The sequence below is a fragment of the Marmota monax genome, unplaced genomic scaffold, assembly GCF_021218885.2.
Source record: "Marmota monax isolate L192 unplaced genomic scaffold, Marmota_monax_Labrador192_F-V1.1 WCK01_AAM20220418_F8-fsc00253, whole genome shotgun sequence".
In the NCBI taxonomy this organism is placed as follows: domain Eukaryota; kingdom Metazoa; phylum Chordata; class Mammalia; order Rodentia; family Sciuridae; genus Marmota; species Marmota monax.
Window position 1 is genome coordinate 1487885 of NW_026695237.1, and position 12053 is coordinate 1499937.

The following is a 12053-nucleotide window of genomic DNA, read 5'->3' on the forward strand; positions in this document are numbered from 1 at the left end:
TAACAACAACAAAAAACAAACAAACAAAACCCCAAAGGCCTGGTGGGTGTAGCTCGGTGATAGAGCATCCCTGAGTTCAATCTGGAGGTGGGGAAAGACTGCTCTCACACACTGGGGGTAGTTCAGTGGTGGAGCATGTCTTGTATGAGCAAGGCCCTGGATTCAATCTCCAGCACCACAAAGCAACAACAAAAATTATTGTGCTCAAATCTTTTACAAGTTTCTGAGAATCAAAGTTCAAAATCAGGAACCTACATTACATAGTGGTTTTTTAAAAGTCACTGGAAATTATTTAAGCTGAAGAACTCTGGAAGATTTAAAAGAAAAAAAAATTAAAGGAAGGGACAGTAGGCATTTCTACCCCAGCTCTCTTTCTCCAGAAGCCCATTATCACCAATGAGGAGAAAATCCAATGTTCCCATGGTCAGGAAGTGACCCACTGATGGCCTGGTCCTTGTATTCAGGATGGAGGAAGTGACTGTCCACAGGCCAAAAGCCAGGAAGCAGGGGCAGATATTCAGTCCCCCCAACCCACCCCATTCTCTCCAGGAAGCTTTTGGAAGCTAACCCTCATAGACTGCAGAGGCTGGGCTACCCACAGGTAGCTGGGAAACAGGCAACAAAAGGTTTCTGGTGCCAACGGGCAAGCGGAGAGGGCAGGAAGCTACAGGGTGATGTGTGAGGTGGCTGAGAGGAGGATGCAGGATCAGCTAACCCAACTCTGATGCTACCCTTTACCCTTAGACAACTCTTTCTTCCAGGAGGTGTCTGGCCACATCCTTCTAGAGACTTGGTGAGTCCAAAGGAGAACTTGGAACCCCAGGGGGGTTGCTTTCCCCACCGCCTGAAGCAGAGAAGCCAGGAAGAATGGTCCAATCTCTTTCTGCCCCTAGTCTGTGAAATTCACACACCTCTATTTCCTGCAAAGAGTTCTAGGATCCAAGAGATCCCAGGAACCAAGGCAGCCTCTAGAAGCCTTAGGTCTTGGAGGGGAAGTCATACCCTCCTCCATTTTCCACAGAAAACCCAGAACCCGGGATAACTCTGCCTCTCCTAACTGTACTGAAACCTAGAGGATCCTGTCCTCATATTCCACGGAGTCCCCGTTCCAAGGGAACCCTTGGCCCCTTAACTTCCTTGGGAAGGGTTTTGATTTGGTGACCTGACCCCGCCAAATGCCCACAAAACAGCTAGACCCCTAGCATAGCCAGAATCCCTTCCTCCGTGGACTTCACATTGCAGGAAGCTGCCCAACCCGCCCGCCGCTCCGAGTCCTCAGTCTTCCGGGATCCCCCACCCTCAACTGCCGGAACCCCAGACCTCCAAGTCCCCAGGGAGCGCTGTGCCCACCTCCCAAATCATCCTGAGAACCTCGGAACCACGAGGACTTCATCAGTCCGACCCCCCCCCCCCCCCCCCGAGGTTGCTGGTTACCCTCAGGCGCCTTGGGCCCAGGCTTCAGAGATATCGGCAGGATGGGGCGGCGTAGCCCTTCCTTACCCGCCAGCGTAGCCATGGTCCCGGGGGCGCGGAAATTTAGAGGAGACTGACGCTGCAGTAGATCCCCTCAACTCCCACCGCCACCTTGGGCGAGGGAGGATCTCTGCCCCAGGCGGGAGCAAGATGCACCGCCTACGGCTCCCGGGGAGGACCAAACCCTACCTGGCACTGGGGCCCGCCTGCCGACGCCCCGCCTCGAGGCCAGGCCCTGCCCCTTGACTCAGCTGGGCTGCATCTCTGGCGTCCCCTAGTGCGAGCGACGCCCTTTCTTGTTGCTCCAGTTGCCTAGGGTGATCCTGCATAGGTCCGAAATCTCAACTCGAATGTCTCTCAATGCTTATGTGGTCCAGCTTCTCCATTTTACAGATGGGGAAAGCTGAGGATCAGAAATGACAAGTTCAACTATTTCAGAATGGCTCCATTCATTAGGTGCACAGCTTGGATGGGAATCCAGTTCACTTGGTTCGCAGTAGAACGAATGCTCTTTCCAGTAGAGGATTTGGAATCAGGAATATGAATATGGGGAAGTCAGGTCTAAACCAGAAATAGCTTTGTGGAAGGAGGTTGAGGGTTGACTTCTTTAGAAACTTCTAGCTCAGAGAAACCACTTCTCTGTACCATCCTAAGCTGACATAAGTAATTTCTAGGACAAAGGCAGTATGGAGGTGGCCTAATAAACATTCCAGGAGGAGATCCTTAGCAAGACCAAGTAGTTATAGTCTTCCATTGTATTTGTAGGGGATTTGTTCCCGGACTCTCCTGGATACCAAGATCACTGGATGCTCAAGACCCGATATAAAATGGCATAGTGTTTGCATATAATCTATGCACAATTCCTATGTTCTTTAAATCATCTCTATTTATAAAACCTAATACAATGTACATGCTATAAAATAGTTGTTATACTGTGTTGTTTAGGGAATAATGACAAGGAAAAAAACCTGTACATGTTCAGTAAAGGCATAGTTTTTTCCTGAATATTTTTGATCCTGGGTTGATTGAATCTATTGATGTGGAACCATAAATACAGAGGATAGGCTGCATATAAATGAGCTTGCTAGGTGCAGTGGCACATGCCTGTAATCCTAGCAGCTCGGAGGCTGAGGCAGGAGAATCCTGAGTTCAAAGCCAGCCTCAGCAAAGGTGAGGTGCTAAGCAACTCAGTGAGATCTTGTCTCTAAATAAGGGCTGGGGCTGGGGCTCAGTGGTTGAATGCCCCTCAGTTCAATCCCTAGTAATCACCCCTCACAAAAAAAGAGCTCAGCATAATGTAGCAGTGTTCATGCCCCCATTGGAAGAAGAGCAGTGCTCTGCTGGAATGCTGACCTGCTATTGCCAGGTCTTCAGTTTCAAAACACGCCCCCAAATCCAGGTATTTAAGTTAAAGTTCCTACTTTTTATTTTTGTTTACTTATTTATTTATTGTTATTTTTGCAGTATCAGGAATTGAAACCTGGGGCAGTCTACCACTAAGCTACACCCTCAGCCCTTTTTATTTGCCAAGACAGAAGTAAGCTAAGTTGCCAAGGCTGGCTTTGAACTTATGATCCTCCTGCCTCAGCCTCCAGGGTCACTAGGATTACAGATGTGTGCCACCATACCTGGCAAAATTCCCACTTTTTAAAATGTTGGTAACAAAAAAACTTTAAACTGAGCATAGTGGCACAAACCTGTAATCCCAGTGACGCTGGAGGCTGAGTCAGGAGGATTGCAAATGTGAGACCAGCTGGGGCAACTGAGCAAGAAACTCTCAAAAATAAATAGGGATAGAGATGTAGCTCAGTGGTAGAGAATCCTTAGTTCAATTCCCAGTACCATAAACAAAACAAAAACCTTTTAAAATACCATGTAGGCCAAATGAAACACACCTGTGTGTTAGATTGCCCTGAAGGTTGTTAGTTTAGAATCTTCATTGTGGAGGAGAGAGCACTGCACAAAGAGGACAGCAGACACTTCCTTCACTGGGTTTGGGAGATTTGGGTTCTCCATGTGATGACAGGCAGGCCACATAGGTCCCTGATGTCCCTCTCATCTGATTCTCTTGTGATGGGTCACTGGCAACTGTTATTTCCCTAAATCAAATTTAGGTCATGGGAAAAATGTCCAAATGATGATAAAAGGGGTAGGGTTAGAGACCAGGGAAATGGATTCTGTGCCTTACCCAGACCCTTGGCCACAAAGTTCAGTCCAGCTGCCTCTGGCCCCAGAACTCTCATAAACAAAATTGAGCACAATTCTTTTTTTCCTACCCTGTCTGTATAGGCCAAACCAGGTGCAGGTCATATTTTTCTTCTCTGGGTATAGCAGGTGACTCCTAGTGTCCTGGTTGCATAACATGATGGGGGAGGAAGACTGTGCTTTACTTTCCTTAACTCCTATGAATCCACTTTGTCAGTCAGTTTTATGGTTTCTGAGAAAGCCAGACTATTATAAACACAAGATTGTGTCTTGATTTAAGGTGACAGGAATCCTCGGGACTCTTCTGATAAGCCAACTCACCCAAAAAGGCAGACAGGGATTTTATCCACCCTACACATGAAAAGAGGTTATAGTGTATTTTCCCAGGCATTAGGGCCCTAGCAGTCTTAGAACTAAGACCCCCTGGGTGTCTTCCCTGTCCCTCTGCCCCATGAGGCACCCATGTCTGCCTCTTCTCCCCATTTGCTCTCTCATTTCACTTCTTCCACACCTGCATGCCTCATGAACTTCATCAGTGGGTAGTTGGTATAGCCAAATCACCCAATTTCCTTTAAAGGATGTTCAGATAACTCAAGAAATGCAAATTGAAATGTAAAGGAAGGGGCCTGGCATTGTGGCACATGACTATAATTCCAGCCAAGAAAATGAGGCAGAAGAATTGCCAAGTTTGAGGCCAGCTTGGGCAACTTAGTGAGATCTTGTCTCAAAATAAAAACTAAAATGGGCTGAGGATGTAGTTCAGTGGTAAAGATAAAGCGCCCCAGGTTCAGTCCCCACTGCTGGAATAAACAAACAAACAAAAACAAAACTGTAAACCGAAGGGTATACCTATGTGTAGAAATGATATAACTAAGGTATCGTTCCAATGTGGACCCAAACACCACTCCAAAATCACTTGTGGAGTTGGTGATATGATATTCAGTGGTAGAGTGCCCAATATGGACCAGGCACTGGGTTTGATTCCCAGCACTGCAAAAACAAAAAACAAAACAGAACAAAAAATTCACTTGTGAATTCTAGGGGACCTTGATTATAGAAAACCGTCAGGACAGGGACAAAGTTGACTGGGTTTGTAGCACCTAAGTCATGTGTCCAGTTTAGCAGTTTTGCTTGGTCAGTGCCCAAGGCCAGTCCTGTTGGCTGATTCACAATCAACTCTTTGAATCTAGAATCTTGAAGATCTAGACCTTGAAAACCACTTTAAGTCAGGTGCAGTGGCATGCACCTGTAGTAGCAGCTCCTCAGGAGATTGAGGCAGAAGGATCATTTGAGCCCAGGAGTTTGAGGCTAGCCTGGGCAACATAGTGAGAACCTGTCTCAAACAAACATGCAAACAAAACCACTTCAAGCTTCTGCCACCCAAAGGGCACTGTCTGCTGGCACCCAGCTGGATTTTCCAGTTGCTTCTTCCACTTACTTCAAACTAAAGTTTCTAGTTTCTCCCATATCTGAGTCATTCCTCCTAAGATGGACTGATTAATCTTCCAAAAGTATGTTTCTGATCCTGTCAGTTCCCTGCTTGAAAACATTCAACCCCTTTCCCTACAAAATGAAGACCAACCTAAGCCCTCGTGAGTTAACTACACCTCTCATTCTGCAGCCTTGTCTCCTTATTTCCTTCACCCCATAACTTTTTCATGAGCACTTTTTGTCCTTGTGTTTTCCTGCCACTCCTACAACAGTTCTCCATGTTTTAATTTCATTATCCCTATCTGCCCAGAAGTGGTCTTGTTTCTGAACTCTAAAAACATTATTGTTATTTTATCATTTTGCAATCCCTGTTGATTAATATAAATCTGTACTGTTCCAGTATGATAGCCACATGTGGTTATTTAAATTAAGGTGGGTGAAAAAATAAAGATCAAACTATAGAAAATGGAGATGGAAAAATTCAGTTCCTCAGTCCACTAGTAACATTTCATGTGCTTGATAGCCACATATAACTAGGAGCTACTGTGCTGGGTCGTGCCAATACAGAATATCTACATCAATGCAGAAAGTTCTATTGGACATGCTGTTCTATACAATGATCATTAATGGCTGCTAATATCCTAAAGAGGAACTACAAGATTTATTACATAGCTCCTGATAAGATATGACAAGTGTATGTTGTTACTGAAGACACAGTCTTATTAAAAAAAAAAAATCAAACTTGAATCTAGTCAAGCCTTTAGATGTAGATGGGTACTCTTCCATACATGGTGGCTCTTCCTGCCAGGCAGTGGAATGGGTGGTGATATTCACTTCTTTCTGCTTTTCATGCTTTGTTATTTCACAGTGTACAAAAGGAACGGAAATGGCTCTGTTACTCTAGAGAATACTCCCGGCCTCTCAATTTCAAGCAGCACCCCCACCATCTCTTTGCTGGGGTGTGCAGAGTCTGAGCCAAGTCTCTCAGCCTGAGGGACTTAATATTACAACCAATTTTCTGTATTTAACTGGCTTCTTTACAAGATAACTGTAACTGGGAACAGTGGCACAGGTTGGTAATCCCAGACTCAGGAGGATGTGGCAGGAGGATTCCATGTTTGAGGATAGCCTTGGCAACTTAGTGAGACCCTGTTTCAAAAATAAGAAGGGCTGGGGATGTAATTCAGTGGTAGAGTACCCCTGGGTTCAAGCCTAGTACTGCAAAAATAAATACATAATAAATAAAAAATAAACTGTAAAAGAAATGTGAGAAAAACAATAGCAATTTATGGAGCTGATTTGGATCCTCAAATCACCTTCAAATAACTATATAAAAAGTTACAAAACAACTAGGGGAATTTGAGCAGTGATTGGGTATATGAGACCTGTTAAGGGATTATTAATTTTTAAAAAAAAAATATTTATTTTTAGTTTTAGGTGGACACAATGTCTTTATTTTTATGTGTTGCTGAGGATTGAACCCAGTGCCTCATGAATGCTAAGCGAGCACACTGCCCGAGCCACAACTCCAGCCTGGGATTATTAATTTTTAATGTATATAAATGGTAGGTTTCTTTTTTTTTTTTTTTTTTTTGGTAGTGATAGGAAACAAACCCAAGGTCTCATGCACAATAGGCAAATGGTTTACCACCGAGCTATACCCCAGCCCTTGGGATGTTTTAAAAAATCCTTATCTTTGAGATGCATATTGAAACATGCAAGGATAATATATGACTGAGATTTGCTTCCAAGAGTTCAGGTAGGGGGAGGAGCAGTATCAAAAGGGTATACATGCAACAGGACTACACCTGAATTGATGGTTATTGGGTGACTGGAATGCAGAAGCTTTATTGTCCTAGACTACTTTTTGTATGTTTTGTTGTTTTCCACTGAAAACAAAAATTCTGTTATTTTATTGGGCCTATGAATTCTTGAAGTTCCCTAAGGTATGTATTTACACACCTTAAAAATTAATCATCCCTTGGGCTGGGGCTGTAACTCAGTGGTAGAGTGCTTGCCCAGCCTATGTGAGGTCCTGGGTTCAATCCTCAGTACCACATAAAAATAAATAAATTGAATAAAGGTATTGTGAAAAAAAATTTTAAATTAATCATCCTGCCAGGTAGGGTGGTACACGCCTGTAATCACAGTGGCTTGGGAGGCTGAGGCAGAAGAATTGTGAGTTCAAAGCCAGCTTCAGCAAACATGAGGTGTTAAACAACTCAGTGAAACCCTGTCTCTAAATAAAATACAAAATAGGGCTGGGGATGTGGCTCGATGGTCAAGTGCCCCTGAGTTCAATCCCTGGTACCCAAAATCATCACCATCATCATCATCATCATCATCAACCCTTAACAGATCTCATGCATCCAATCATTGCTCAAATTCCTCTAGTTTTCTTATAACTTTTAAATATATTTAGTTAAAGGTGATCTGAAGATCCAAATTAGCTCCATAAGTTGTTGTTGTCTCCCTTCTTTTTCTATACAGTGTATCTTTTATTTTATTTATTGCTTATTTATTTTTACACTACTGAACTTGAACCTGGGGGTGCTCTACTAGAGAGCTACATCACCAGCCCTTTTTATTTTGATGCAGGATCTCACTAAATTGCTGAGGCTGGCCTCAAACTTGTGATCCTCCTGCCTCAGCTGCCCAAGTTGCTGGAATTACAAGGATGTGCCACCATGCCTGGCCCCTACTGTATGTTGACACTGTTCAACTAGGTAACTATTAGATTAATGTCTAAGAGGAAGAAATGAGCTGTTTTCTGAATGACTACTTGTAGCTTTGGTGTATTGGAGAGCCTACACCAGACTTGTAACCTCAACATTTTCTCCCTCACACAACACACTCTGTTACTGAGGATCCTCAGGGAGGGGCATACCCCCTGCTAAAGGGAGAGGACTTGACTGAAGGCCCACCTGTCCTGACACTGAAATGTAGAGCTGACACTGAAAAACCAGCAAATATACTAAAGGTTCTGATAGGCTTCAAGTCAAGGTCCCTCATGGCAGTTTGTTGCCTGCAAACTCAGAAATTCAACACACTTGTTAGGACTGGGGCTGCCTGTCAGACAGGTTGTACCTTGGGCAGGGCTGTACATGAAGCCAGGCCTCCAGCCCATACTTCTCATCTCTAATTATTGACAGTTGTTTGAAGACTTTTATCCTTAGTTACCAAGAACATTATCATGGCTATATAGGTGCTTCCCAAGAGGCCAGACCAGTGTGACCACTCCCCACCCATTCACCTCCCATGACACAGACATGAAGTTCAAACTCACAGTTATATAAAATCATTTGTTTAATTCTAAATCAAATCACTTTCACAACAGTGAAAATTAGTGACTGGTCAAGGTGTGCCACTGTACATATTGCCATTTTCTGATTGTGGTTAGGACTGGGTTTTAATCCACGAAGGTGAAAGGAGTGTGGAGGCTGAGGGGCACAGAAAACATATACAAAAGAAAGCTGCCTTGGCAGAGGGATAAGTGGTAAGCCTATAGAGAGATGGTGGAAATGGGTCCTGTTAGGCTGGACTAACAGTCCCAAGTTGGCTTTTCTGCCCCAGAGCCTTGAAGAGGGTGAGTGGGACCTATTAAGTTTACAAAGGGCACATGGCCAACCTGGCTTTGCCAATAGGTTCCTGGAATATCTTTGCTGGTGGAGTTTTCCCGGGCTCACTCCAATTCATTAAAGAATCCAAATGAGTTGTCATCCTACCCACAACTTTCTTTCTTCGGAAACCCATTTCTGTTTGTCTGACTGAAATTCTCTCTCTCTCCACTAGTTGGGGCCACTGCACTGAGAGATGCCATCAATTGCCTCTAGAGCAGATACTCTAGGGGCCTTTGAGACTGGGGATCTCCAGAAGGTGATTTAAAGAAGTATTCTTGAGGGGGTGCCCAAGAATGTTTAAAATCCATCAGGCACATTGTAAAGCTGGTGGCTTATTCCTACCAAGTGGATTCAGCAAACGAATCACTCAATACTTTATATTTTATCTGTTTAAACACTGAACTCTGGCATTGGCAGGTGCAAAGGAGAAAGGGTCGGGGACCATGCAGAAGGGAGGATGGCTTCCCTTATCGTCTTCAAGGTCTTGGTTTCCTTAAATTATGCAGAGCCATATCTAAAAAAAGCACCAGGTGGGGCTTTTCTACTATTGCTAGTGGTGAGCCAGGAAAGTGTGGACTAGCAAAGTGAGCCAGAGGCCCCAGCAGAAGTCCATATCCTTTCACCATCAATGTCTCTAGAAAATTAGATGAAGCCTGGCTGGAAGAACAAGAATTATCCCACCAGGTAAACTGCCCTACCTGCCTAGCACCACACTCCTACTATCAGATTCAGATGAATAAGTTTATGAAATCAAAAAAATAACAAGAACTTAGGAAGAATCATTTCCCCTGGATTATACAGGAAAGATCATCACATTTCGCTACTGTGCTGAGATTCCCTGGGCCCTGCTACCTGGTTTTACAAATCATTAGAGGTTGCCTGATCAGGAGGCACATGCTTCCTTGGTTTTAGCACACATACAAGGAGTTTTCAAGGGACTCTATCAAGCCACACCAAAATCAGGTTCACAGATGGGTTTTTCCCCAACCTGCCTCTTCATAAAGGACAACTTGGCTTCTGATGTGGTTGTCTTCCACAAGCAGCTAGGCTGACTTGATAAAGCCTCCAGTTTCCTCTGGGCAAGTTCTGGAAGAAAAAGTACTCAGAGCTTCTATGGCCTAGGGGATAGGGTCACTTGTTCCAGTTGTTCCTGTGTCAAAGCTCTGAATCCCACCAAAGGCCCAACTCCAGGTCATTTCTAATGCAGTCCCAGTTTCAGCAGTAGTATAGGCTGTTTGCCTCTGGCAAAGAGAAGCAGATGCATAGTTTTAAGGGGAAAGCTGATGGGAAATTTGTGAGTGAAGTGACATGTCTCATAAGGGCCAATCTATACCAGGAAAACGAAGAGGTCATTCAAGCTGCTCTCTGGGGCCAAAGAGTAAGGCCTAGAACCTTGGGATCTCTGGGTCTCTGGTGAATTCATGAAGTGATTTTAGTTTCAGCTGCTGTGATTATGATCTTCCTGGGACAGTAGATTCTATATCTCTGCTGAAGAAGACGTGCAGGGGGTGGGTGCAGGGGGACAGAGCAGCACTGGGATCTGGAAGCTTTCCAGGTTCCACTGGCTTCAGAAGCTACTTAACAAGGGAATTTAAAGAGATGAAAGAAAATGTTCATAAATACCATTTGGTTCATCCCTTTGTTTTTGTATAAAACTTATGTGAAATTGCACTCTGATAGTTTCTTTCTTCCCACTTCTTCCCTGTGCAGAGTCAGGACCTGCTGAGTTGGCTGGAACAGGATTTCATGGTGCTACCCATGAGTGGGGACTCAACACCAAGGCCTGAGATTAGAGAAAGGTGTTTACAGCAGTGCTGATACTTGGGAGTACTCGCCAACTGGTCTTGAGTTCCACAGCTCTGATGAAAGAGCAAGACTCCTTGAAGTGTTACTGACCCCACTGTTTACAGAGGTCAGGGTTAGCCAGGAAGCCAAACACCAGGAGTAGGGGTGGCACATCACCAATCCAGAGGACCTGCCGTGGATATGGACAGGAGCCTGGCATTAGGCAATCAGGAGCCAGAACATGATCACCAGGGCCACAAACAGGAAAAGGCGTGACAGGAACTGCTCATCCACATACTGGGGTGTCCCAGGGACAGCTGGAGAGACAGGAGGGAAAAGAGAGGCTATTAGAAGGCTCCAGTTGTGCACACTACCCATTTGGGTGAGAAGTCAAGTGCATCAATCTTCATTTCTTCTTCTTTTTTTAAAGTTAATTTTTAGTGTGTATAGTACTAGGGACTAAACTCAGGGTCTCACACATACTAGGCAAGTGTTCTAACTGCTGAGTTACATTGCCAGCCCTTTCTATTTTTCATTTTGAGATAGGGTCTTACTAAGTTGCCCAGGCTAGCCTTAAACTTGTGATCCTCATGCCCCAGGCTCCAAGATCACTGGAATTACAGGCATGCACCACAGTGCCCAGATAAAAACTGTGATTGCATAGGGGCAAATAAAAAGATCCAAAGTCTGATTGTGAAACTAACTGGAGAATCCAGGGTGAGCCTTGGATCAGGTTAGAAGGAAGCAAGCTATGAGGCAGATTCCTGCTGCCTCCCCAGAAATCCACTTTTCTGTCATTTTGTCCTTTTGGGTTTCCTTCCTTGGAGAAAATGACATGTGAACAGAGGAGAAACTTTCCAGGTGGATAAGTAAGGAAGAATACACCCACTGTCTCTTGATGCTACACTGCATTCCCCAGTTAGGTGTTCTGATGAATTCATGTAGGCAGGCAGTCACAAACTCTTATTAACTCTTATTGATTGCCTGCTATATGCCAAGTACTGGAGTGGCACAGGGAAAAACTAGAATGACTTCTGAATGGGTTACCATCTCTAGAGCATAAGTTCTTTACCAGAACAATGCATTGGTCACTTCTGTACCCTCCTTTGTGCCAAGTGCAAACAATGAGTGCAAGTAGAGCTCAATTGAGCTTAACATCTCTGTAGGCCCTATAATACAGATCTTGGCTTCAGTGTCAGAGTGTGGTAAGAGTCCAGGGCATTCACCTGACTGATTTGCTCAGCTGGCACTGTCAAGCAGCTGGAAGAGAAATGAAGCAGCAGGTGGCAGATATAGCATGATTTCTAAAGGGCCAAGACTTGGACTAGCCCATGTTGTGTTGTCAGGGAAGCTGGACAGAGATGCAAAAGAACAGAGGCCCTACCTCCTTGTGCGTTGCCTCACTCCTTCATATCCCAATATGGTCAAAATGAGGTACATGTACAGGATTAGGCTTTTCCTCAGTTGGGTATCATTTATTATCATTTTTCATTTTACAGACATGGGATATGTCTTGGTAAACATTATTGAACATTTTCT

The 12053-nt window shown here is 44.5% G+C and overlaps 1 protein-coding gene across 9 annotated transcripts in view; it reads right to left on the reverse strand.

Moving 5' to 3' along the window:
* Nucleotides 1–12053, reverse strand: part of LOC124089446 (E3 ubiquitin-protein ligase RNF185) — a 110211-nt gene that overhangs the window by 66165 nt on the left and 31993 nt on the right. The window contains exon 1 of one of the 9 annotated variants that reach the window (XM_046439488.2): nucleotides 1435–1669. The exons of 6 other annotated variants lie outside the window; for them this stretch is intronic. In XM_046439488.2, the coding sequence (XP_046295444.1) occupies nucleotides 1435–1516 (82 nt within the window). In that variant the 5' untranslated portion in view covers nucleotides 1517–1669. Of the gene's footprint in view, nucleotides 1–1434; nucleotides 1670–8397; nucleotides 10832–12053 lie in introns of those variants that run through there. 2 more of the 9 variants (XM_046439489.2, XM_046439491.2) reach the window with 2 other exon arrangements.